Source organism: Castanea sativa, chromosome 6 (genome assembly GCF_040712315.1).
Source record: "Castanea sativa cultivar Marrone di Chiusa Pesio chromosome 6, ASM4071231v1".
Classification (NCBI taxonomy): Eukaryota; Viridiplantae; Streptophyta; class Magnoliopsida; order Fagales; family Fagaceae; genus Castanea; species Castanea sativa.
The window spans coordinates 26,273,488-26,301,030 of NC_134018.1; the positions used below are offsets into that span (position 1 = coordinate 26,273,488).

The following is a 27,543-nucleotide window of genomic DNA, read 5'->3' on the forward strand; positions in this document are numbered from 1 at the left end:
TAATATACATTTGAACAAACCCAACATATACGTTTTCTCCAAAACAATGTATATATATGAAGCATTACTCTATTTCTCAAGATTGTCTGTCCTATATTTGCATTGCTCACCATTTCCAAAAGACATAATTCCATTCTCATTTTGCAGCTATTTTTTTCACTTGTTGAGATGCTATATCGTGATTGATGCACAATAATAATGTCAGTGATAGGCCCATGTGAAATTGATGTTACACCGATCAAAATTCGCCATCCCTACAAGTTGTAAAATTTTTCATGTCTCTAGCATTACTTCAGTCCTCATTTTATTCTCTCCCTCTACTAAACTTTTATTCTTTTTTAAATTTTGGAGGGGGTGAGAGGGAGTTTAAACCTTTCATTTTTGTTATTTTTTCAGATTTATATAATATAAGCCATGCCAACTAGCTAAAAAATTTTGTTCCCTGACCATAACATAATTTTTTTGAATATATAATTTATTTCCACTTATCATTCAACTCACGGGCTGTCTGTAGCTGTTCATCCAACGTGATTTGTGTTTCATCATACATACCTGAAGATTCAATACTAGAAACCATTTCGGGCTGGCTATCCCCTAATGTTGGAACCAACTCTTCACAGGACAGCTTTGAAAATTGGTCCTGCAAACTACTTCCTTGGTTTTCACCTACTTGCCCATTCTTGACTTCTATTATCCTGTTGTCCAATTCAGCGCCATCTTCATTAGTGCAACAGTTTGCATTAGACTTCTTTGCAGACTGAATGATTTCCATCTTAGCACCATCTTCACATTCCTCCAAATTCCCACCCACAAGTCTGATTTCCATTTCAGCACCAACTTCTAATTCCTGTAAATTGTTGCCTTCAACAAGTCTGTACTCTGTTTCAGTACCAACTTCAACAGTGCAGCAGGTTGGATTAGATTGTTGTAAAGACTTGATACCCATTTCAGCACCAACTTTTAATTCCTGCAAATTGTTGCCCCCAACAATTCTATATTCCATTTCAGCACCAACTTCAACGGTGCAGCAGATTGCATCAGATTGCTGTACAGACTCAATCTCTGTTTCAGCACCGACTTTTAACTCCTGCAAATTATCGCCTTCCACAAGTCTGTTCTCCGTTTCAGCACCAACTTTGACAATGCAGCAGGTTGCATCAGATTGCTGTACAGATGCGATCGCTGTCTCAGCACCAACTTTCAATTCCTCCAAATTGTTGCCATCCACAAATATGTTCCAGGTTGCATCAGATTGCTGTATAGACTCAATCTCTGTTTCAGCACCAACATTGAATTCCTGCAAACTGTTGCCTTCAACAAATCTATTCACCGTTTCAGCACCAACTTTGCCGGTGCAGCAGGTTGCATCAGATTTCTCTACAGACTCAAACTCTGTTTCAGCACCAACTTTTAAATCCTGCCAATTGTTGCCTTCCACAAGTCTGATTTCGGTTTCAGCACCAACTAGGTTAGCACAAGAGTTTCTCTCAGACTGCTGTACATACTCCATAGGCTCACCTCCAGAATGAATACCAAGTTTAGCTGACTCTTTCATTCCTATTGACGATATATCTACTTGTCCTGTATCACCATCATTGATTGCCATTTTACCATCAGCTTCAAATTCATGCAAATTCTTTCCGTTGGTTATTTCGATTATCAATTTAGCACCAACTTGATTAGTGCCGGAACCTCCATCAGATTGCTGTAGGAACTCTGCCATGGGCTCTCCTTTGGAACAAGTACCTACTTTTGTTGATTCCTCTGTTTGTAAAGGCGATTTATCACCTGGTCCTTCATCACCCAAGAATTAAATTAAACTCTCAAAAAAGTTAAATGCCAACATGAATGAAGTAATGCAAAGAGAAGAGGAAACACTCACCAGAATGTCTATCTGCCTTTTGATTTTCGTACAAGGGTTTTTTGAGCAAAACTGTTCCAGGAAAAACCATCAAGTTGATCTTATTCAGACTTTTCTTTTCATTGTCTTCCAATGGTATGAAGCCAAAACCCTCTGTCCATGTCTCCACTAAATTCGGAATGGCAGATATCACAAGCTTTTCCACCTTGAAAGATGCTAGCATCTAGAGAACCATGCCCCCACGGACAAACAATATCACAAAGAAGCAAATAGAAAAACTCGATATGAAGAAAATGTGTGGGAATACTGAACTTTAAATTGATCTCTGATCTACATTCTATACAATGACTGGAGTTTTAGTTCTGAAAGTTTATACCTTGTGCAGAAAACTAAAGATGGTATGTTCTACTCATAGGTTGTAGCAGAATATAGTGGAATCTGGAAATATAAAACTACAAAAGTTCACTCCCATAAGCTATGGAGATCTCTTACCAAGAAAAAAAAAGGGGGAAGAAGAAAGAAAGGGGATGAGGGGGTTGGGGAAGAGAGAGAGAGAGAGAAGGGAGGGGGGAGCAACACAGATGGCCTCAACTTTTTGAATATATTAGGAAACTGTGTCTTATTTTTTTTGTCCTTATCTTATTAGGAAACATTATAAGGTACTCATAAGGCAGTCGAGAAACAAAATGCCATTTAAAACTTAAAAGGAAGTATTAAAATATCTTTTTCGTGGAAAAGAAGAAAAAAGATTCATAACTTAATTCTATCAAGAACCATAAAGTTCAAGATCACTAATCAAAAATAAATAATAAATAAAAAAGCAAAGAAAAAAGGAGTCACAGTTCAAATAAATATTTGGGATGTGCAAACTCATCCCAAGTAATATTTGGGCAATCAGTAAAAGCCAGTTACTACAAAAACTGACCAATACATTCACGGTAAAGAACAAATTTTTACCTCTTCAATAGCAGTCACAAGGCGTCGACACATTCCCTGGCGGCGGTATTGACTGCAAGTTGCAATAAGAGGCATCTCTGCAACTGTAGTTCCATGGACCCTGTAAACAGATAAAGGTCAGGAAAAACCAACTTACAGTAAACTGGAAGCAGACAGGCACCCTCCAAAAAACTAAAATTTCAAAAGTTGAAAATTCATAATATAATGGACTTTCACTTAAGGAAAAACTGAAACAGAAAAGAACATGGGAAGAATTCTAGAATTTCATCTACCTATACACCATGGGAAACTGCAATAGCAAATCCTCAAATATCATGTTATCAGGAAGAAAGATAATTCAAAACATTCTTTCAGTAGACAGTCTAGCAGTGAATAATATATTTTTAAAATAAACAGATAGCAAAAGAAATATGTCAGAAGCCTTAAACATTTTAAACTACTAATAATATCAAAGGGTGTGAATAATAATACATTAAGGGTGTGATTGATGACTGAAGCATATGGAAAGATTCCTTTACACCTTTTTTCAAGAATTTAGAAAAAATAAATATGGACTACTATCAGCTAAACTAAACCAATGTTAATAGTAATAGATGCCATTTACATATAAAATGATTGCTTTCTTTGTCTTCTAAGTCAATAGCATATTGTTCAGCAAAAAAAAAATAATAATAAAAGCCAATAGCATATTGTTACTCAGGATCTTCATAGGACAATGTTTACATATAGCAAAATGTCTCAGTTATATGATCTAGAAAATCCACTTACAAGGGCATATAGATTCATACTACCTGATGGATGCTACAGAAATTAGCACATCATCTTTCTCCAAGACCACTGAGTAAAATCCATGAAAATTTAGACGTGCAAAATCTGACCTGAAGATCACAGAGAAAAAACAACTATTAAATACGTTGTTTAAGTCAAAATTATATTCTCTGACATAAGAATTTAATAAATCGTGAAACACCTCTTCCACCCAGAATTCTTGTAGGAGCCTCCTCCGCACAAAAGCCAGCCAGAGAAGAAAGAAAAATATGATAACAAGTCTGATGAATGATAAAGGAAGATGGCACATGGATGAACCAAAAATAGCAGAGACGGAAGTAACCTATGTTCAGGAGAATTACACTAGTTCGGATTCCAACAATGGTAACAACAGACTCATGAGCACTAGAACTACAATGGTATTTAACTGAGATGGACAGAATCAGAGGGAGGGACCAAATTGACAATGATATCAAACATTAAGATTGACTGTACAAAAATTAAAACATTAAGGACCAAATTGATAATGACCTCAAACTAAAAGGGATCAAAGTGTAATTTGACCTAAAATTATTGAATTACCATGCAGAAACCATAACACAGGCAGAAAGGAGCAGCAGAGAAATGGAGAAAAAATCAGAATAATATGAAGAGACAAAAAAAACTGAAAATTAGACTATTCAAGTCACTCACCCCCAATTGTACAAAACATGGGGTATCATGTCTATGCCTGTTCTTGGATCCACCATGGAAAGAAAGCATTCCTCCATGATAGATAGAGCAACAGCTAATCTTGAATTGCATTCTGCCTTAAGTGCAAAACGTTGGGCAGAATGCATCTTCTGATCATCGTGTATGCATCTAAGAAGCATCCATGAAAAACCATCAGCAACATGATTGATGAGCCCAACACGAGACTGAAGACCTGAATAAACCTGCACATACCATTGAATTCTTAAAAATTTAATATTATTTAGACTAATAAATTGACTGAATTATATGAAATTACTATTACTGGATGGAAGAAAAGAGATTTATAGGCAGCAAGCAATCTCCTAAGTAGATTTACCACAGTAGCCACATAAAATTAAGCAGTCATGCACAGCATTAGTGCATAAACTTATCTCCTTCTAGTGGAAAAAAACAACTCGTTTCCATAAGATAGTTATGTCTCTTTTGGGTTTGAACACAGCAGGAAACTGAAGTCAAAGATAAGGGCATCTTTCACTAATGCAGGAAAACTCATAGGAGAAGTGTCAAACTTCCTCCCTTTCTAAGTCAATAGAGAAGCTCCTTTCTTTCGATAAAAAAAAAATGATAGAGAATAAAAGCCACGTGGAGCAAGGCACAAGGAAATATGTAAGAAGAAGGAATTATATGGCTTTCAGGAAACTATTAAAGTTTATACACAGTTACCTTTGGGTAAATGTAATATATATGGTAAAAACGTCACAACTACAACAAGAATTATAAAACACACAAATTGCAAGCAGAAACAAACTAATAAGAATTATCTTTCTGACAATCATAGTCACTCAAATTTTTGCAACTGCTCATTAAAAGTAAACAAAGACACAATAAATCTCCCTAATAAAAGAAGACAACGTCATGCTTCTACATACTATTAAGGCGAAAATACCATTTTAGTCCCTACGTTTTGGGATCACAATCAATTTGGTCCCTGTTATTTTCAACTTGCAATTAATTTGGTCCCTACCGTTAACTCACTAACGGAAAATGTCCACGTGGCATATGACATGACAGCTGGTACACAAGATGCTGACGTGGCTAAAAAATAATGTTTAAAAAATGCCACCTCAGCATTAAATTGAAAAAAAAAATCTTAATTTCAAAATAAGAAAAAAAAAAAGTGAAACATTGCCAGATTTTCTTGAATTTTTTTTAGCAACCAAACACAAAAATCAATCCAGCAAGCCCAATCATTGGTACAATTCTTTAGTTTTTGAGTTTGTTATCTGGGTGCAAATCTGTTTCTTTTATCCTTAAGCCTATCATCATCATCTTCCCCATCAACCACTTCCTTGGTTCCTTAACTCCATTAGGTGCTTCAGAGAGAAACAAGTCTGAAGTTTGAATGGAAAGCACACACTCATTTCCAAATCTTTAACCCTTAACTCAACTCAAATATAGCATCTTAGTCCAGTACAAGGTTAAAGATGAAAACCTAGCACAGATAAAAACCCAAGGATCCACAGACTCATGTCTGAAACCCACCCACAAACCCATTTTTTAGAGCAAATCAAAATCCCATTTTCAAACAATAAACCCAAATCACCAAATCCCTACAACACAAATGGAAATCTAATCTCCAAACGCACATATAAAGCTAAAATTGAAAAATTAAAAAGAGAAGTAAAATATAAACAACGAATAGAGAGACACACGAAACGACAGCCACTGTCTATGGTGCCGCCATCATGCATCACTGTCTGTGGTGGTGGTCACAGGTCTCGGTCATGGTGGCCAATTTAAGCTAGATGGGAGAGAACCGAGGGAGTGAGATCAAGATGACAGAGATAGAATCGAAGGAGTGGGACTGTGGGAGTGAGTGAGAGACTTCTGTTCTTCAACTGAAGAACAATGTCTGGGAATTTTGAGTATTTTTTTTTAAATTCATTTATTTTTTTTTTATTAGAAAATCATCAGGTTAGATTTTAGTTTTTGTTTCTCTAACGTGGCTTTTTTTTTTTTTTTTTAAAAATCTAAGGTGGCATTTTTTAAATATTATTTTTTAGCCACGTCAACATCATGTGTGCCAGCTATCACACCGTGTGCCACGTAGGCATTTTTCGTTAATGAGTTAACGGTAGGGACTAAATTAATTGCAAGTTGAAAACAACAGGGACCAAATTGATTGTTACAAAAATGTAGGGACCAAATTGACTGTGACCACAAAATGTAGGGACCAAAATAGTGTTTTCACCTACTATTAAATAGGAGAATCAATATTTCCAAATGTTTGCCTACCTAGCATTAAAAAAAATTAATAACAATTTCAGGATGATGATTAAACCAGCCACAATAGGACGATTGGACATAAGTTCATACTTTTTATGAGGAAAAGAATAACTGTAACTTATAGCCAATCCCTACCTCACCAGCAACACTAACATACCAGTGAAGATAATTAATTCCTTCATTTGTTAAATTCGACAGATCCTTTAGAAGGAAAAATTTAGAGTCTAGAATTCACAGTAAGGTACCTCTTGACAGCTTTCACCACAAAACCAAATATCCGATACTGCTCCTTCATATATACCTTTTCTTTTCATGCATGCCTCATGATCTGTTCACCAAATTATGCTGATCAGTAAACTAGACATCAAAATCACTGCAAAGCATCATGAACAAAACATATGCTATGTGTAAAAGTAGCAACTGATTATCTACATATAAAAAGTATAATTATCAGGTATCTTAGAAACCATATTTCCCAGAACCACCATGGATAAAACATTGTCTGGCTGTAAAAGTGCAACTCATTGTCTATCTATGAAAACTATGTTTATCACATATATTACGCAAACATATATCCAGGAAAAGCAATGTGGATAAAGCATGACTGAAAGGCTAAAACTGCAACCACTCTACAGGTTCCTTAATATAAAACTGAGATAGCAGAGGCAAGTTCCTAGTGGTTTTAATTATATCACAAACACTTGCTTACTTCAAGGACAATGTACAAACTTATCAACCTTCACCCCATGGAAGCAAATTGAACTTCATTACATGCAGATGACACTAGAAAAAATGTGTATTTGTTAGTTCACTAGCAAAGAATATATTAAAACCATATTAAAATATTCTAGTACCTATATTGTCTAGAACAATGCATATATTAAAACCAAATTAAAAACATCATAGTACCTATATTGTCAAGAACAATGCATATATTAAAACCAAATTAAAAAAAATTCTAGTACCTAAATTGTCTAGAATGGAAACTATATTAGCATCTGAATTTGCTGCTTCACAGACAAGCTAAAGTTGATATGATGATAGTTGTCAGTTGTTTTTATTTCCCCCTATTTTAAAGAAATTATACTTATTATAAAATAAAAAATAAAAAAATAAAAACCTACCCAATATGCCAATCCAGATGTTTAAGTAAATATGTGAAATAGAGGTCATATCATGAGTTATTTACCCATATAAAAAATTCAAACCATCCACATTATTTGAAACATCTTTTCTTCATAAAATAAAATATAAATAAATTAAAACCTCAAGCTATTAACAGTTTTAGCTACAAGAAGAGTAATTGATCTAGAATTGGGGTGAGGGGGGATTACATTTATGCTCGCACTGTGAACATTTGAATGCATCAGAAGAACTTGAAGCCTCTTTATCATTAACGAATTCCCCACATATCCGACAGGTGCAATTCGGGCAGTACCAGCTGCCTTCAGGCAGCTCCTGAAGTACAAAGGCAAGATTAGGTCATTTGCTTAGTGAAAGTATGGAGAAAAACCTACAACTCTTAAAGAATCATATTCAATACGAATCTTTATAAAAGGGAAAACTGTAAGGCAATTATAGAAACAAGACACCTTATTTTTGGAACCAAAAGAAAAGGAAAACATTCAGAAAGAATAGAGTGAATAAATAGATATCATCAGCTTTCTCCGAATGCAAGAAAATAATCTGATAGTAGTCAAATGCATAATGTAAAGATATCATGCGTTCCAGAGAAACACAAATAAACAGTGCCAAAGTGCACGTTGGCGGAAAATAAATTCTTTCCGAAGATAAGTATACAGGAATTCAAGTTTATATGCACTAAAAAAGGAACAAAAAAATGTGTATGCTAAAGGGGGGGGGGGGGGGGGGATATATATATATATATATCACACTAATTTATTTTGATAAGCAAATGTTATATATATAAGGACCAAATAGTATCCATCAATTGGAGATCATAATAAGGATAATGGCCAAAATCTGTCTGTATGTATCAATGTTTCAAAGTTCAATTACTCAATTAGACACATATCGTTGTCATGAAGAACAACCTTTCAAAAATGATAGAGACCAATCCAAAATAAAATCACCACAAAAGTAGGGTTCTTTTTTATTCCATAGTACTAAACGCACAACAATGTTCAGATACACAATACGTAAGACTTTAAACTGTTGAACATATAAATACAAAAATCACCTAAAGGTAATAATGAAAATTGATCTACAAACTTACCCCTGGGGGAGGAAAGGAAAATGAATAATAAGCACCTCAAAAACAATTAGTCCGCACAAAAAGAGTGCAGAAATAATAATTACGACATCATATAACATATCTCAGTGATCCAAATGGTCCCAATGCAAACGGAGTAGTAGCCTTCCAAATCCTAGTCCCTAAAACGATGAAACTTCCATTGCCAACACTCCAGAATAGAATAAGAAATTTTGGCATGACACATACAGGATACAGAACTAATCAATAAATTTAATAAGAGAAATTTGCATGCCTTATCTAATTATAAACCCCAAAAAAAAAAAAAAAAAAAAATTTCATGTTAGAACTTCCTAGTTTGATGAACTGATGCCATTATCTACCAGATAGTCAAATAATAAGATCATTCCTTTTCAGTTCTGATCAATAAGAGCATTCACATTGGTGGAAAGCTATTTTAGCACCCAAAAGGCCAAAACACTATAAAGTTAGCTATTTTAGCACCCAAAACACTGAAAAGCATGCTGCATTGATGGTGCTAAAGTTAACATTTTTAGCACCCAAGCTACAGGAAACTGCCATCAATGCCAGTTCACAGTAGCTACAATGTAACAATTTTTTATTCCTTCTCTTTTTCTCTCGGTTTACAGTTTACACTGACTATCGCCTCTCTCTCTCTCTTTCGTTCTCTCACTTCTCCCTCTCTCTGTCATCTTCTCCTTCTCTCTCTCAACCGGACTTAGCCAAGACCCATGGCCGAAGCTCTCGTCCTTCTCTATCTCTTTATTATTATTTTTTATTTCATTGTTTTATCTATGGCTGAAAATCTCTCTTTCCTATTGTTTGTTTGGTTACTGGTTGATTTTGTTAGGGTTTGGAGATTTGGGTTTGGGTTTAAAAGGTGGGATTTTGTGGTGGTGTTTGGTTTGACTTTGGCTTGTGGCCCTGGTGGTGGTTAGGTTGCTGTTTTTTGGTTGAGTTGATTTTGGTGGTGGGTGGGTTTCAGTTTGTGTGGTGGCTGGTGGGTGGATATCCGTTTGATGATCAGATGAAGTGAGAGAGAGAAAGAGAGGAAGAGAGAGAGAGGGAGAGAGAAAAGAATAAATAAATGAATAGTGTTTAACTTAGATGTAAAAATACGAGATGGGATATTGGGTGAGTTGTGAAATAGTGAGTTAAAATAGATAAAGTAGCTAATTTGGGTGCTAAAAGCTAAATTTTTTAGTATTACCGATGTGAATGCTCTAATATTTTAATGGTTTTTCAATTGTCATTGCAGGTTGAATTATAGAATATGCCATTACTTGCAAAGAAATCTTATATTTTTAAAGAATTATAGAATATGCCACTACTTACAAAGATATCTTATATTTTTTAAGGGCAAGAAAATTAGTCAAGAAAATAAAATATTTAAGGTTATATTTGGTAACAGTTTTTGTTTTCTATTGGGTGAGTTGTGAAATAGTGAGTTAAAATAGATAAAGTAGCTAATTTGGGTGCTAAAAGCTAAATTTTTTAGTATTACCTATGTGAATGCTCTAATATTTTAATGGTTTTTCAATTGTCATTGCAGGTTGAATTATAGAATATGCCATTACTTGCAAAGAAATCTTATATTTTTAAAGAATTATAGAATATGCCACTACTTACAAAGATATCTTATATTTTTTAAGGGCAAGAAAATTAGTCAAGAAAATAAAATATTTAAGGTTATATTTGGTAACAGTTTTTGTTTTCTATTTTCAAAAACTTGTTTTTGGAAATATAAAGAAAAAACAATTTTCTTGCATTTTAAAAATCAAAAACATGTTTGGTTAGTTGAAATTAATAAAAAAAAAATAGCTTTTTGAAGAAAAAAAATATAAATATTAAAATATGTTGTTACTAGGATTTGAACTCTAATGCTAATTCATTTAAAAGAGACAGATTCATTACATTAAATGCATGTTTTCATTAACTTTTGAAAATTATAAACTAAAAACAGTTTTTCCATGTTTTCAGTTTCTCTCACAAATTGAATTTTGAATACAGTCTTTGTTTTCTGTCCATTTTGGGTTAGCAAACAAGTTTTTTAATCTCAAAAATAGAAGATTGTTTTTGGAAACAGAAAATAAGGGAAAAAAACAGTTACCAAACATACCCTAAGATTTTATACTTGGTTTAGATTTTTCATAATAAATTATTTTATTTGGATCAAGTTGGTAGAACCAAGGAGATCTAAGAAGCATATATATTTGCATGAAATAGGAGAGGAACAGAATAAGAAGCAGATGGATAAAAGCAAACCAGCATAAACCTGCAATACTAGAAAAAGACAAACCTGTGTAGACAGACAAGCCTGATGAAAAGTAGAGGGACAGTTATCACAGCATATCAACTCGCCACCATCACCACACAGCCCACATGAATCATCGTTTTGATCATCCGGATCAACTTGCACCAGCCGGATCCCACTTTTTCTGATCTTGTATTCAGCAGACCAGGCTTGAAGATGGCATAATGTGAAGGGCTTGCCAGACTCCATGAAAAGATTCAAGCAAGGACGGTTCAGTTTGAACCCTGCATGGATCTTGAACTCAGAAATTGTAAGCACCTTACTGCAACACTTACAAATAATGCCATCCCTGGAAACCAGACCATCTTTAATAACACCATCATCCTTGGGGTTACGATACTGGATCACATCATTCAGAGATATGACTCCAGCATCAATCAACCATGATAACACTGTTCTTACTCCTGCAGAATACCACTTTCCATCCTTAAAGTGCTTCCCCCCACTACCCAGGCTTCTTGGTAGCAACTTGCAATGACCCTGTTGGCTTTTAAGCTTTCTCAGAGCTCTTGATTTGTAGGCTTTCATTTTAGAACGTTGAGCAGTACTTGGGCTGAAATCTTTGTTTTTTATAAAGGCTGAAACCAAGAGGTCATCATCATCAATTTGGCATCTACTTGATTTCTTTTTTCCAGTTTTAGAACCATTATGATCATGATGTACTTTCTTCAACCTTGAGCATCTTTTCTCACTTTGATCCTGACAAGAGCTTAAAGATGAGGAGTTCTTATGATTTCCTTGATTTCTTGTATTTGGACTGAGGTACTCCTGGACCTCTTTCAAACCTGACAAATATCCATGTGCTTTGATATCGGGCAAGTCAGCCTTATCAGTAGAAGTTGTGCGTTGCATGTCACTTCGGTATAATGTACTCAATTTGATTTCGGAAATCTTCCTAGACTTCCTGCGGAACTTCCGTTTCAAAACATCCACTGCAGAAAATTTATTAACCATTTTGAACTTAGAAGTTTCAGAGCACTGCCCACCCTCTTGCTCACCACATTCAAACTGCTGAACTGCCTCTGAATCCTGAGAATGATCCAGACCATAACTTGTGCAGTTTGGATGGTCAACCAATGAACCCTGAAGATGACTTTCCACCTTATAGATAACTTTGCCTTCTTGCAATTTATCTTTCTTCTCCAAAGAGTCCATTGATACATCTTCTGCAACTTCCTTAGGGATTATCACATTATGGTCAGAACTCTGTTTATCAGAGCTTGGTGAATTCGTATTACTATCCTGATGAGGGGAAACAGCTTCAGACCCTCCAAGCATGCTGTTGGAATTTCTGGAATTAACAAGAACATCATAGACGCAACTACCCGACTTGAAAAATGTGCTATGCGACCCACAACTACTTATTTTGTTCCCAGAGATTCCACTACACTGATTTCCCATCCCATTGACAGTATCCACCAAACACACATTGTCAGCCTTACAGTTAAATATGCCTGTCAGAGATTCCACTGCCCCATTATTTTCCTGTCCGCCATGTTTTGAGACTTGTTCACTGCTGGCATGGTAGTTACCCTCAAACTCTGTCAATGCATGTTCAGCAGATGAATGTCTCTGAGGAAACTTCCGTTTGACACTGTTTGTCAAGGCCAAAACAGCCTTACTTTTCTTGTTCTTATCAATAACATAAATTCGAGTTGCTTTAACCACCTCTCCCTTTCTCAATGTGCCAATCTTTCTATCAATAAACACAGCAGTCACGAACGGATCTAAAAGCCTCCAACAATGAGCCAATGTGCTAGCAGTTTCTGAATGATACATCTCCTCAATATTTGTTAATGTATTAGATAGATCTGAATAGAACTGACTAAAATTAGACCATTCCTTACCCTCATCCTTCTGTGGAAAAATATACCCATCTTCAAATAAAAGTTCACCACATAACCTCCAAACTTTAGGGAATTCACGAATTGACCTTCCCTTTGGTGTTATATAGACGGACTCCATATAACTCCTACTAGGTCTTTTATACTTCTCAATACACCATCCCACTGCCTCAAGTAAGCGAATGATATGGTACTGGAGAAGAGGACGAGGATCTTTCATAGGGTCCGTCTTCAGAGACATTTTAGATAGATCCATTTTATGAGTTTCTAATAGCCTTGGTCTCTCCTCAGCTTGTAGAGGAGACCCAGACCTCTCTGCAACAGCACCAGAAGGACTTGCAATCAATAACCTGGTTGCAAAGCTCTCTTGGGAAGCAGGTGAAGCGATGGCTTTACTTACAATTACTTCTTTTCCATCATTCCCATCCAAGCCCGGCAATCTACACTTTAGAACATCTTGGTCATCCAAAAAGCCCGGTCTGTCCATTTTCAAATGTTGCTTCAACAGATAGCAACTAGATGTAACACCCTGACTTGATGATTCAACTAAATGGAAGGTCACCTTTTCACAAACAGGGTCTCTAGCTGGACACAACATGCCAGAAACAATTTCTTCTGGAACCACTGAGGAACTCAAAATCTTTCCCGAACCAGGTGTGGTATTAGGCAGTTCATCAACGGAAAACCTCATTCGCTTAACACTCACATCAGCATCATTCATCTCAACCAAAGTGAATCTGTTAGGAGAACACCCTGGTGCAGAAGTTTCTCCACAATCCACAGGTACATTATAAACATTCTCTAAACGTATATCTTTAGAGGAAGAATGACTTGTTACAACTGAGTTTTCGCTGTTAGAACAGAGTGATGTATCAATGTTCTTACCGGACTCGCATTCAAAGTTAATTACTCCAGTAACAAGACACCTCTTACTAGCACGATCAATATCATTACCAAAGAATACCTCTCTGAAAATATGGTGCTCATCATTTGATCCCTCAAACCCATCATCACACAAGTCCTCAATTTCTTTTCCAAGCAACATCTAGTCCAATTGATTGCAGTTTCAACTCATGTAGGTTCTATTGTCTACCACATTGTAAATTGATGTGGTGAAGAGTTACAGGATTTCTCCATTCATTAAATCAAGCACACGAGAAACTAAAGATCTTCCTTTTGATCAATGATCAACCCGCCATTCAATCCATATGAAATCATTTTAATTGGCCTTTGGCTTGCTGAAAAGTGGTTAAATACCATCCAGTAATTGCTACGAAACCTACACAGAAAGAAAGCAGTTTAACTAAACGCATAAGATCTATAAGCTTGCAATGAGTACACAACTAACTTATATAACAGCAACCAGAAATCGTTACAAAATTTGCAAGATCAATAACTTATAAATTATCAGAAAACATGCATGGCACAGTCAAACTATTTTGTAACTTTATAGCATTAACTTTACAGCTGCAGACAGAACAAGAGCATAAGCTGTTCCTGAAAATCACATAAGAACTCTTTACATAGTGCCTGCAAAATTTGGAGATCAAAAGCACACAATGTGAGTCCCCCAAAACTTTCAAACTCTGAATTACATGCAACCCAAGAGTCCAAAATATCTTGCTAAAAGACCACAAAACAAAGAATCCAGGAGACCCAGTAACAATTAGTCTCCCTCAACTGAAAATGGGATAGCACCTGGATTAGGGCTTCAATTCAACTTCTAATGACAGAATTTCCCACTTTAATTGAGGCGGAAAAACTCTTTAAGATATGAAGAAACTTATGAACCTCCAGGTCCTCCACCAAGAAAAGAGAAAAAGTAGGGTGTCAAAATGAAAAAATATCACACAAAAAACTCTTTTTTCATTGGTTGGTCAAAAAATCAAACAGACAAATGAAACCATCTGATCATTGACAAACAAGAAATTAAAAATTAAACAACTCAAACATCTAACACTTGGCTGACCAAATGTGGACAACCTGCCAACCAGTTTAATCCTCTCGACACAACTACAGCCAACTAGCTAGGGAGAGAAGGAAGAGATTCTTCAAGCTTTAAAATGCCCCAAACTAATTTTTGGGACTGGATGGCTTCTTAATTGCTTTTTTCCAAGCCTGTTGAAGTGTGGTGACATGAAGATATAATGAAATTGTACCTCCACTTACATGATAGAGGTATGTTTGAAAAGAGTTTAAATGCTACTTGCATTGCTCTTATCTCTAAAATGATACGAGTAGACCTTATAGGAAGTGTGTACAAAATTCTTGCAATGGTCCTTTCAAATAGATTAAAGAATGTGATGGGAGAACTTCTATCCAGACACTCACTATGCATTTCTCCATGGACAAGGGAGAGATTGGAAAAGGTATATGACCATATTAATTGGGGTGTTCTCTTGTATATGCTGAGGAGGTGTGGCTTTAGAGAAAGGCGGAGGAAGTGATTGCATTTTCAATTTCCACAGTCCAGTTCTCAATGGTGGTGAATAGCACTCCTAGTGGCTTTTCGGCAAGCACAAAGGGTATACATTAGGGAGACCCATTATCCCCACTTCTTTTCATCTTTGTGATGAAAGCGAGTAGGTTGATTTCTAATGCAATGGATGGGGTTTTCAATAAAGTTTCACAGTGAATTTGGTAAACAATGATCTCCTCGACAGTTCCCATTTGATCTTTTCAGATGATACGCTCACTTTTTTTGTCTTTGTGATGAAGGCCTTGAGTAGATTGATTTCTAATGCAGTGGATGGGGTTTTTAATCAAGTTTCACGGTGAATTTGGTAAACAAAGATCTCAACATTTCCCATTCGATCTTTGCAGATGATGCACTCATCTGACTGTGACGCTATGCCAAACCAACTAAGGTATTTACAATTTTTATTGTCGTGATTTGAAAAAAAATTTGATAACTAAAATACTTCGTTGAAAGAAAAAACTCAATGGGCCCAGAGCACACAGGACATGTATTAAGATAGTTATAAGCAGAAAACAAAAATAAGAAGTAAACAAAGTACATTTATCAAGCAAAACCGCAAATGAAGGAAAAGATAAAACGCCCGAAGCATTAGTCCACCCAAACAAAGTCTGGAAGAAAGACCTATTCATCTCCTGAATGGGACTTTCATTTCCTTCAAAAGTTTGAGCATTTCTCTCCCTCCAAATACCCCACATCAAACAATGAGGAACCATGATCCAAATTGCCCCATTTCTATGCTTCCTGAATTTGCCTGGCCAGCAAGCTAGTAAATCCACTACATCCTTGGGCATAACGCAAACTCCCTTCCCCCCCCCCCCCCCCCAAAAAAAAGCAAACACCATACTCCACAACTCACTAGCCATCAGGCAATGCAAGAGAAATCCATTTGGGCAAATCAAAGTGTCCCCATAGGAGTGCCCAGGCACCTTGAAAGAGTTGTTGGCATTCTTGGTTGTAAGGGGTCTTTTACCGTTAAAATACTTGGGATTACCTGTAGGAGCTCGTTTTGAAACTATAGCTATTTGGGATGGAACTTTAGAAACAATGGAAAAAAGGCTAGCAACAACAACAACAAGCCTTAATCCTGAATTTCTAGGGTCAGCTATGGATCATCAACAGATTAATTAGGGTCAGCCATATGTATTCTTTTTCTTTATTCTATCCCATCTGAAGTCATATTCTCTTGCACATCCTTAATTGATAAGTCCTTTTGCTATTACTTCTACTAATGTTATTTTGGGTCTTCCTCTACTTTTTTTAATTCCCTCAACTTGGATCAACTCACTCTTTCTTACCAATGCAAGCTAGAAGAAAATATATTGACTCTCTTTCTAGTTGCTCTAAAACAATTTCGGTGCTTGTTGCAAATGAATGCTTGGATAGTAGGTTGAAGAGCAGAGTTCCGGGTGTGGTTTGCAAGCTGGATATTGAGAAAGCTTATGATCATGTGAACTGGGAGGCCCTGTTTTATTTGTTGGGCCGGATGGGTTTTGGGGTGAAATGGAGGGGGTGGATTAAGGCTTGCGTTTCGTCTGTCCGTTTCTCTGTTCTAGTAAATGGTTCCCCTGAAGGTTTTTTTGGTAGCTCCCGTGGGTTGAGACAAGGGGATCCCCTATCTCCATTGTTGTTTCTATTGATAATAGAGGTTTTAAGTAGACTTTTGAAGAAGACAGAGGAGTGTAATCTTATTCGGGGATTTCAGGTGGGAGCTATGAACTCTGCTGGGGTGAGTATTTCCCATCTGTTATTTGCGGATGACACCATCATAATTTGTGAGGCCTCTAGGGAGCAGCTACTGTCAATAAGGTTGGTGCTGTCTTGTTTTCAGGCGTTTACAGGTTTGAAGGTCAATGTTGGGAAAAGCGAGATTGTCCCCGTTGGGGAGGTGAATAATCTAGATGCTTTGGCTAATGTGCTTCATTGTAGAGTAGGCAGTTTGCCTATGAAATATTTGGGGATGCCGTTGGGATCTTCTTTTAAGTCTCCCTTGATCTGGAATCCTATTTTGGAAAAGATGGAGAAGAGGCTCTCTGGGTGGAAGCGTCTATATTTATCTAAGGGTGGTAGACTCATGTTACTAAAGAGTACTCTCTCAAGTCTCCCGACATACTTTCTATCTCTCTTTACTATTCCTAAAGCAGTGGCGACTAAATTGGAAAGTATTCAGAGGAATTTCCTTTGGAGGTCTTCTGAGGGGGGTTTCAAATATCCTTTGGTGGCATGGGATAAGGTGTGTTTACCCGTTGAGATGGGTGGATTGGGGTTAAGAAAGGTGGTGCCGTTTAATCAGGCTTTATTAGGGAAGTGGCTGTGGAGATATGGCCATGAAGATACCCACCTGTGGCGTCGTGTTATCTCTACAAAATATGGCGAGGATCAAGGGGGGTGGAGGACTAGGGATTGCAGGAGGTCCCATGGGTGCGGCCTTTGGAGAAGCATTAACGAAGGTTGGGAGAACGTTTCTAAGCATCTTTCTTTTGTAGTGGGGGAAGGCACTCGTATCCGTTTTTGGCATGACAGGTGGATTGGTGACGTTACTTTAAAAGTTCTCTATCCTGAGCTTTATGTATGTTCAGCGGTCAAGGATACCTATATCTCTGAGGTTTTGTGGATTCCAGAAAGGGGTACTGTTAGAGTGTGGAATTTAACGTTTTATAGAGCCTTTGAAGATTGGGAATTGGCTGCTTCGTATTCTCTTCTCCGGCTTATCCAATCTCGTATTCCACAGGGTAGTAGGAGAGATACCCTTTACTGGCGGCTTAAAGGGGATGGTATGTTTGACACTCGGTCTTACTACCTCGCGATCCGGGGTGCTTCGAATTCTTGGCTTCCTTGAAAGGGGGTTTGGAAACCTAAGATCCCTAAGCGCGTGGCGTTCTTTTTGTGGTCTGCCGCTCATGGTCGGATCCTCACCTTGGACAACCTTATGCTTAAGGGTCGGCATTTGGTTAATAAGTGTTGTTTGTGTTGCAAGGATGGGGAGTCAGTTAACCATCTTCTTCTGCATTGTTCTGTTACCCATTCTCTATGGTCTTGTATGCTTCAGGCCTTTGGGATTCTTTGGGTTATGCCAGGATCAGTGGTGGATTTGATATCTTGCTGGCATTAGTGGCATGGAAAGGATAAGTCGAACATATGGAACTTGGTTCCAGGGTGCTTAATGTGGATTGTGCGGTTGGAACGAAATCGTCGTTCCTTTGAGGACAAAGAGAAGACCTTGGTTGAGTTAAATCTTTTATGCCAGCGTAGTCTCTTAGAGTGGTCTCATTGTTGGGGGTTTATTAATTGCTCTTCTCTCTCTGAGTTTTTGTCCTCCCTTAACTTAGTTTCCTAGTAGTTTTTTTCTTATTGTTCATCATCATGAACTTCTTGTATGACTTTCTTTCTATCATTTATAAAAGCATTCGGATTACCTATAAAAAAAAAAATTTCAAGATTCATCAAAGGGTGGACAAATTGCCTTACCAAAGAGTATGCATCCTAGTCTTTCTACAAATTTTATGTCATTTTTTCCTCTTCTTGTTAGAGTATCAAATATAATGGAAAAAAAATTCAAAGGGATTTCTTTGGAGTGAAATGGGGGTTGAGTTAAAATTTCAATTACTTAATTGGAACTCAATTTGCATCCTATTCATTTGGGAGGACTAGGGATTAAAAAGTTATCGGCAACCAAGCCCTATAAAATAAAGGCGAAAATACCATTTTGGTCCTTACATTTTAGGGTCAAATTGATGGTGACCCCAATATGTGGGGACCAAAATGGTATTTTCACCTTAAATAAATGGTTGTGGTGTGTTAAGGTGGAGAGGGATTCCATCTGGTGAGGAATGGAAGAAATTAAATATGGGATGAAGTTGTAAGGGGTCCATATGGCATAAGCCTATGGAAATATATAGGCCAAGGTTGCGTTATTTTGAAAGTTTTATAAGTTACACAAGGGGGATAGGTACTAGAACTCGTTATTGGTATGATCGCTGTTGTAGGGATGATAGCTTCAAGAACCAGTACCCAGAGCTCTTCCAAATTGTTAAAAACAGAGGCAATAGGGGCTGATTATTTGGATGTGTCAAATGGCAGTACTCAGTGGGGTCCTTTATTTCCGGCAGTTCAAGATTGGGAGCTACAATCCATGGATTCTTTCTTGGAGGATCTATATGATGCTAAGGTGCACTAGGTTCAAGACGATAAGATGATCTGGAGTCTTTCTAAATCTAAAAACCATGGCTTAAAAGTAAATACTTACCATAAGTTGTTAAGAATGGGGTAACCAGTACTTTCCTTGTAGACATATTTGGCATGTTAGACCTCCAACTCGCATTGATTTTTTGTTTGGATACAAGTGAGGTGTAAAATTTAAACATCTAATAGTTTGAGGAAGAGGGGTATTTTAATTACGGAGCGGTATTAGGAGGCTATTGACCAACTCTTTTGACATTGTGGGGTACCTAGAGATTTATGGGACTTTGTATTGTGCTTATTAGTAGTGAGTTGGGTGATGCCAAAAAGGGTGCTGGATTTATTTGACTTGTTGGAAGGTTAATTTGGAAAAAAGGCACAATCAGAAATTTAGGGGCTATTTACTTTGATTTTGATGTGGACCATACAAGGAGAAAGGAATGTGTACTTTCAAAGGCAAAGAACGTTCAATAATCCAACTGAAGTCTCAGTTATTAGTAACACTTTATGAGTGAGAGTAAGCTGCCAGGCTACCTATCAAAAAAAAAAAAAGTAAGCTGCCAGGCCATCTTCTGCTTCAGATTTTGTAGCTCTTATGGACAGACTGTACTTTAGATGATCTTCCATGTTGCTCGTCTCGATCAGGTTATCCTATTGTATATTCCCTGTGTACTTGGTTTACACTTTACACACCTCTATTATTATTTTATTATAAAATTTAGGGAAAAAACTGCAAATAAGCAGAGCCTAGATAAAAATAATGTCATTCTTCATTCTAGCAACTATGTCAGCCCCAAAGGGGCAGACAATGATTTCTGTGGTGTGTTGGGTGATACTGTGATCCACAATCTCCCACCTTCGCTAAGGCATCCAAGACAAGCAATCTGTCTAAATTGGTTTGGAAAGAGCATAACCATTAACCACATGATCTATGACAGGTTAGAGCTGCATTGGTCAAAGCTAAATAATAGGGTTTGCACATAGTCTGTCATTATATGGGTGCAAATAGCGCTGTCTTATTTTGTAGCTTTTTTGTGATAGCTAGGTTTTGGGAGATATAAGCTACAAGTTATGCTTGCTTTAGGTTTGTTTACATTTCATCTACTTGGATAAGACCTCACCCCTGATTTAACAATTAACAACAATAATAGGCTTTAATCCCAAATTTCAACAACAATAATAGGCCTAAATTCCAAATTTGCGGGGTTGGCTCAGATCCTTATCAAATTAGTTAGGGTTAATCACATATATTCTTTTCCTCCATTCTATTCTATCTGAAATCATGCTCTCTATTACTCCCTTACAAGTCCTTTTTATTACTTCTACTAATGTTATTTTGGTTCTTCCTCTATCTTTTTTTGTTCCCTCAACTTTGATCAACTCACTCTTTCTTACTAATGCAATAATCACTCTCCTCTGAACAAAACCAAATCATCTCAAATGACTCTCCCTCATCTTTTCATAAATAGGGGCTATCCCTATTGATGCAAGCCAGGACAGCCTAGGCTTCCCACTTAGATTAGTCCCACGGTAAACCTTAGGCTTCACCACCTAAGGTTGTTTGGATTCACCACCAAACACAATGCAAATTTAGCACGAATAATCTTTGAATAATATTAATAATTGTAAGAATACAAAATAAACCATCTAAAGCATAAGCTTCTAGGAATCACAAGAGATAAAGATAAACATCCCTAAAACGAATCCTAATCGAACTCAAATACTAATCCAATACTAGTCCAAATACTAAACTAATCCTTATCTAAGAACATGAAATTCAATCCCTATCACAACCCAAACTAAACAAATAAAAACATTAAAAACTAAAATTATCCGATGAAAATTCAAAATAAAATATTGAAATTGTTTTTGGTAATGCTCCTGCATCACCTATATATAAGCGGATTTCCTCATTTCGAATCCTATCTTTCCTAGTATTTTCACTTATCTATCTTAACATTTTCATTTCAGCAATACTCACTCTGAATATGTTGCTTCTTAACAACCCAACCTTTGGTTCTAAAGGGGATCCATTCATAATAGAGTGGGTAAATTTTAAGTTGGCAATCAACCTACCGCATCCCTCCTCCTTTCCCAGGGTTGGGACTGACTGTGAACAAATATATGACAGTAAGCACAAACACAGGCTGAGTTCCCTGATTTAACGGTCAATCCTCTTCAAATCAATTCCAAACAAGATATAAGGGAGCTGAACTCACCTGAGTAACCAATTTTCAGATCATCAAGATAGGATATTTGGGGGTACATCTAAGAATGCCACTTTTCCACTTTACAACCGCTAGAGTTTCATTCATCAGCTAGCATAGAAAACCAGACCATCAAAAAGCATAGTAGGCATGCCTTTGGCTCCGTCACTGACAAATAGGAAAGAGGCAAAGAATCAAGCATTAGGCATGCATACAATACTCTAAATGCTCTGGATAACAAATATTACAACTCTGTTTCCAACTTATAATAAAACACAAGCAAATAAAACAACAGCTCTCGATATACTCTCCCCCTGCCACCACCGATGTCCATATCTTAGTTCTTGTGAGATGAGACCCCTTTTCAATGTTTTACAAAACAAAACTAATTAGACGGGTTTGAATGGGAGTTCTTTTGAACAGAAAGGCATGTTATATATTAACTGCATCAGAAGGTTATTATTAATCTATGTTTTTCTATTCCTTTAAAATACAAGTGAATCCCGTTAATCAATGTGGCTTGACACAAGCTTTTCTCTTTCCTTTTCCTTTTTGAACAAGACATACCAACTGATTGGACAAGTCGAAGATATGTCATTTTGCTAAATAGGAAGTAAATGATATATACAGGCGTATACCATTACTCAATGTGGAATGACACAAGCTTTTCTCTTTCCTCTTCCTTTTTGAACAAGACATACCAACTGATTGGACAAGTCAGAGATACAAATTTCATTCTGCTAAATAGGAAGTATAAGATTCTTAAATGCCTCATAGATATTTCTCCTTCTGGAAAAAAAGAGAGATTTACTACATAGTAGCAATCCCATTGCTTGACTCATCATGAGTTCAGCAAAAATTACCAACCTACTGTCTAAAGTGAGAAGCTTGCATTAAATCAATATCATTACCAAATAAAAGACATCAATCATATCTATTAATTTTTGTCCACTAACGTTTGACTCATAAATGTGACACAGAATCAAAGAAAATAATGTTATTACATAACACTTGGTGTGTGTGAGTTACTGGGATGCAGCAAAACTGCATTTAAGGAGATTGAGCACTACAACATGCATCGTATGACTCTTGGTTCTAAATCATACCGTAAATAGATACAGAATTACACCTACTGCTTTGCATTCATTATACTTAAAGCAATTTGTGCTTCATCAATTACATTAAATGTTTCAACTTAATTACAAGGATTTTTCAATGACTTCCAAGAGCTTTTCATTTAAGTAACACATTCTCGCAACTTGCTCCCATTATTCATGAACTTCACAGTCTGAAAAAAATGTGTGTTTTGCATGAGAGTGTAACATACTTATCAACATATTTTATTAAATTGGAAAGTTAATAAAAGTGAAATAGCGTTCCATAAAACTGAGGCAGACTTTTTTACTCCTGAGTTTCAAGTAAACAAAATGGGAGACAAACTTCCACATTATATTTGAGCAACTTCATTTACCCTATATCATGACAAAAAGTGTACCTATATCCATCATGGGGGGAGATTCCATTTATAAAATATAAGTTAATATGACATTCAAGACACGCCAAAAGTGTCAAGTTAGAATTATTATAATATTGCTAATTACATTGAAACAACAATACAAATAATGTAGATATTTAATACTAAACATAAGGGCCTCCCAGGCTTACATTAAGTGCGAAACCTTGTCTAGGATCCTTAATTCTCCAACAAAGTCATATATGATCAGTACATTCCATCAATTAAATTGCATGCTAAATTAACACTGAACAATACAAGAATCCCACATCCAAAAATGCATGGTAAATTAAGAACCACAATCACCATATACCACATACCCTACCTGCTTTGCAGATCAAACCACCAAATCAATCACTAAATTAAATACTTCAAATACCAATTGATACCAAAATCTACATTCAACAATTCTACTTACAAATAAAAATAATAATAACCCAAAAGGCCCACATTTGCACCCATGTTCTGATCAACGTGCAAAGACAACAAGGGTAGACATTTAATAAGAGTTTAAAGTGTTCAAGCTTAATAGATTTTGCTGATGTATATGTGTGTGTATACATGTAAGAGAGAGAGAGAACAGAGAAGTATTTCTTCAGCCTCATCCCTTCACAATTGGCCAAACCCCTCTTGTAAAGAGGGATGCGAAACTTTAGAGAAGGCAAAGAGAGAGAGAGAGAGAGAGAGAGAGAGAGAGAGAGAGAGAGAGAGAGAACAGAGTAAAGTGGGATGTGGAAAACGTAGATAGGCTTGCTCCTAAGTACAACAGCAGTAGTTTGATTCTCTAGAACCCTCTTCCCTTTTTTCTACTTCTCTCTAGCACTCTTCATCTGTGTATATGTCATCTAGACGGTACTCTGTTCCCTCTCTCTCTTATTATTTTTCCAAACCTTTCATATAGTATGCTTAACCCCAAAAGATGGCGTTTGTAAAATATAATTCGATATAATACTTAAGGCATTGTACTATAAAATTCTAGCCAATCTACGTCTAACCAAAGTGTCAAAACAACAGAAAATTACTTAAGTGGGGGTTTGAAGCACCCGCCTACCAATCAAAGAGGCTGAGAGTACACGTAGGCTCTTTTCCTCGACTTGTATAGTATGTAGTAATAATAGCTCTTAGTTACCTTAGCTCATTTAGATGATATCATCTTCTATTCTATTACATAACTAGACTGGTATATGTTGTTAATGGCCCTCATTTGAGCTATGCAGAAAGCTACAAGTAGGGATACATAATGACTTCTTAGAGTAATATATATAGGTTGGCTTCAGCTTCTTTTTTTTTATTTTTTGGGAAGGGCAGGGGGGAAGAGGAAGAGCGAGATTGCAAACAAAAAATGTTAGCAAGAATGGCACTCGGCTTTCATTGGGCAACGATATGTGATGCAACACCTATCGTCCGAGAAGAAAGATGCCACCAAATTCTTAGTTTTAATGGCATTTTTGTAAATCATGATGTGTAAGTGTGTATCTTCTGTCAATATTCTCTCGCCCTTTTTAATGATTTTTTTTTTTTTTTGATAAGTACCCTTTTTAATGAATTTTATGTTACCTATATATATAATTTAAAAAAAAAGGAAGTTAGTAAGTAAGTGTGCATGACTTCTACTGTTTCCTCCTCGACTATCAAGTATAATTGGAAAGAAATAGTGGATTAAAGAGTAATAAGACATGTTTATTTCATTTTCAAGATTGGCATGCCATGCCAACCATTTATTATGCATGCAATCCAAATCTGTGAATTAGTTATAAGAGAACAAATATGAAAAATCTACTCCCTATGACATTTTACATTTAAATGAACTAAACATTAGGGTATCAACCAAGCAGGGAAACTGGAAAGGGGGAAGAGTAGGCCAGTCCCCCTTTAAAAATGGTCGACTCCTCCAGGTACATTTTAACCATACTTGTTCATAAACCCTTTTATCTACTCCCCCCACATTGTAATTTAGTTTGGCCTTATTAGAAATAATGGAGAAAATGTACAGGCAGATAAAGGCATGTACCAACAATTAAGAATACACACCACCTTTCACTGACATGCAAAAGCATATATTATTCCAATGAAAACTTTAACATGATATTTAATTTGGCACATTCTAATAGTGCTGCATTCCCTATCTAAACCCACTGGTAACAGAGATGCAGGAAAGCTGGACAGTGCTCCCAAGTACAACAGCAATTTGGTCTCTCTCTTTAGAACCTCCTCCTTTATCTATATCCTTCTAGCTCCCTGCACATGCTTACATGTCATTTAATTAACTTTCATCCTCTTTCCCTATCTCCACTTAGTTCTCTCTCTTTGTGTCTTTTCCACTCTTTCATTCAAAGAACATAACATCCTATAAGATTCACTATATTTTGTATGGATGGATGATGCATGTATATAGTATAATTTTAGGGGTTCTTTTATTGTCCTTGGATAGTTTCTAGTAAACAAAAAATCAAAGTCACCATGGCTAGTTTTAGATGACCATTATATATATAGATTGCTCTGTACATTAAGGCTCTCATATGCACCATGTAGGTTAATGCTATCTCTTTACGTATACATGGGCATGTATTATGGGTTCAGTACTTCATTCTTTTTATTTTGGGTGGGGGGTGGTGGGAACTGAAATGAGAATGCAATATGGTAACAACATTGACAGTTGGCTTCATTTAGTTGTGGCAACAGCAACCCCAATGAATAATACCGACAAATTCTTGGTTTTAACTGTATTATTGCAAGATGCGAGACACGTCAATCTATTTATAGTTTCTACTGGTTCCTTTTTCAACTAGCACGTGTAACAGGATTGTTTAAAGGGAACAGATACTTTTTGGGAGAAGCTTTCAGGCTTTCCAATTAGGTAAGCTACTATAAAAACTCCAACAAATATGAAAAGATTATAAGGAACCAATATCATAATTTATTCTCTATGACGTCTCACATTTAAACCCACTCAATCCTAACTAAAGTAAACCTAGCAGAGAATATAAACAGGGGAGAAGAAAAAAGTGCGCAGATTTCTTTTCAAATAGTTCAATTCTCCAATATATGTTTTTTTAGCCATGCTTCCCATACATCCCTTCTCTCATCTTCTGGTGTTGTAAGTTAGCTTAGCTTTACCAAAAAAATGGATCATAAATAAGTATTGAAACATAGAAATTTAATAAAGGCATGTAGCCAGCAAGTACAAAAATACCTTCAATGTTCATAGTCATGCAAAAGCAAAATATTAACTCTTGAAAATAAAATTTGGGGAAAAAAATATGATTCATTCTACTCTTGCGACATTCTACATTTAAAAATAATACTAATAATGCAGATGTATTATGAGGAGTAAGGAATTTTCATAGGTTTGCATGATTGCAATTCCTGTGGAGGTTTTCATTGTAAACAAGTCCTAGTTTATCTACAAAACATAACATACTCCTCCAGTGTAGCCCTCAGGAAAAACAAGAGTTAAATACATACAAATCCCCAGAATGGAAAAACCAAGCAATGGTTGAGCTAAGGTCAGAGAATCAGTGAGCACAAGAGATCAAATTGAAAAGATCCCAACCTTTAAGAACAATATAGAAACGTGTGTGTGTATATTAGAAAGAGAGAGACGCCTGAACATTTCACCACGATCAAAAGAGCAGAAGCCATTCATGCATTCAATCAAAAGAGCATGAAACCCAACAACAACAAACAAACAAGCAGAAATCCCATGAACATTTCACCACAATCTTTCAAACCCATACGCAGAAATGAATGAAAAATCAACAATCAAAACCAAAACGGGCCAAAGATGTTACCTTTTTTAGAATATCAAAAGCAAAAAATTAACCCCAACAAATCACATTCAACAATTCCACACTAAATAGCCAAGAGAGAAGAAGCTCACCTCTGCAATGCATTTTCCACACACACACACAGAGAGAGAGAGAGCAACATGCAAAGAAAGATCTTAGGCTTAGGGTTGAAAGATTGAAGAAGCAGCAAAGCTTAGTGGGTATTGTTGTTGAGAGAGAAGAGAGAATGTTTGGAGGAAGCAGAAAAAGGGGTTTCCTTTGGATTTGGCCTCATCATCTCATCTCATCTCATCTCTCAGCTCAGCCAAATGGACCAAACCCAAACAGTAACAGTAAAGAGGAAGGGCTTTGGGAAACCCGAATAGTTTTCTCCCAGTCCCATGCCAGCAGTAGCATCTCTCTCCCCATGTGAGTGTTACGTCAT

General features: G+C 36.5%; 1 protein-coding gene across 2 annotated transcripts; it reads right to left on the reverse strand.

Moving 5' to 3' along the window:
• Positions 1-365: 365 nt before the first annotated feature.
• Positions 366-27,425, reverse strand: LOC142639121 (increased DNA methylation 1). Of its 2 annotated transcripts, none has more exons than XM_075813229.1 (10): positions 27,212-27,425; positions 21,831-21,986; positions 11,098-14,235; positions 7,900-8,023; positions 6,811-6,893; positions 4,280-4,521; positions 3,610-3,696; positions 2,819-2,918; positions 1,883-2,084; positions 366-1,788 (listed from the first exon to the last, which is right to left on the reverse strand). In XM_075813229.1, the coding sequence occupies exons 3-10, from the start codon at positions 13,999-14,001 to the stop codon at positions 476-478; spliced, it is 5,055 nt and encodes a 1,684-aa protein (XP_075669344.1). In that variant the 5' UTR covers positions 14,002-14,235; positions 21,831-21,986; positions 27,212-27,425; the 3' UTR covers positions 366-475. The 2 variants fall into 2 exon arrangements, with proteins under 2 accessions (XP_075669344.1, XP_075669343.1); XM_075813228.1 differs by having other exon boundaries at positions 366-1,794.
• Between the last annotated feature and the right edge of the window lie 118 nt (positions 27,426-27,543).

Coding starts and splice junctions, on each gene's coding strand:
- LOC142639121 (XM_075813228.1), bottom strand. CDS start 14,001: ATGTTGCTTGGAAAAGAAATTGAGGACTTGTGTGATGATGGGTTTGAG. Junction 8,024..11,097: donor AGGCTTGTCTGTCTACACAG/GTTTGTCTTTTT, acceptor TTTGTACTTCAG/GAGCTGCCTGAAGGCAGCTG. Junction 4,522..6,810: donor GTGGTGAAAGCTGTCAAGAG/GTACCTTACTGT, acceptor TGGTATGTGCAG/GTTTATTCAGGTCTTCAGTC.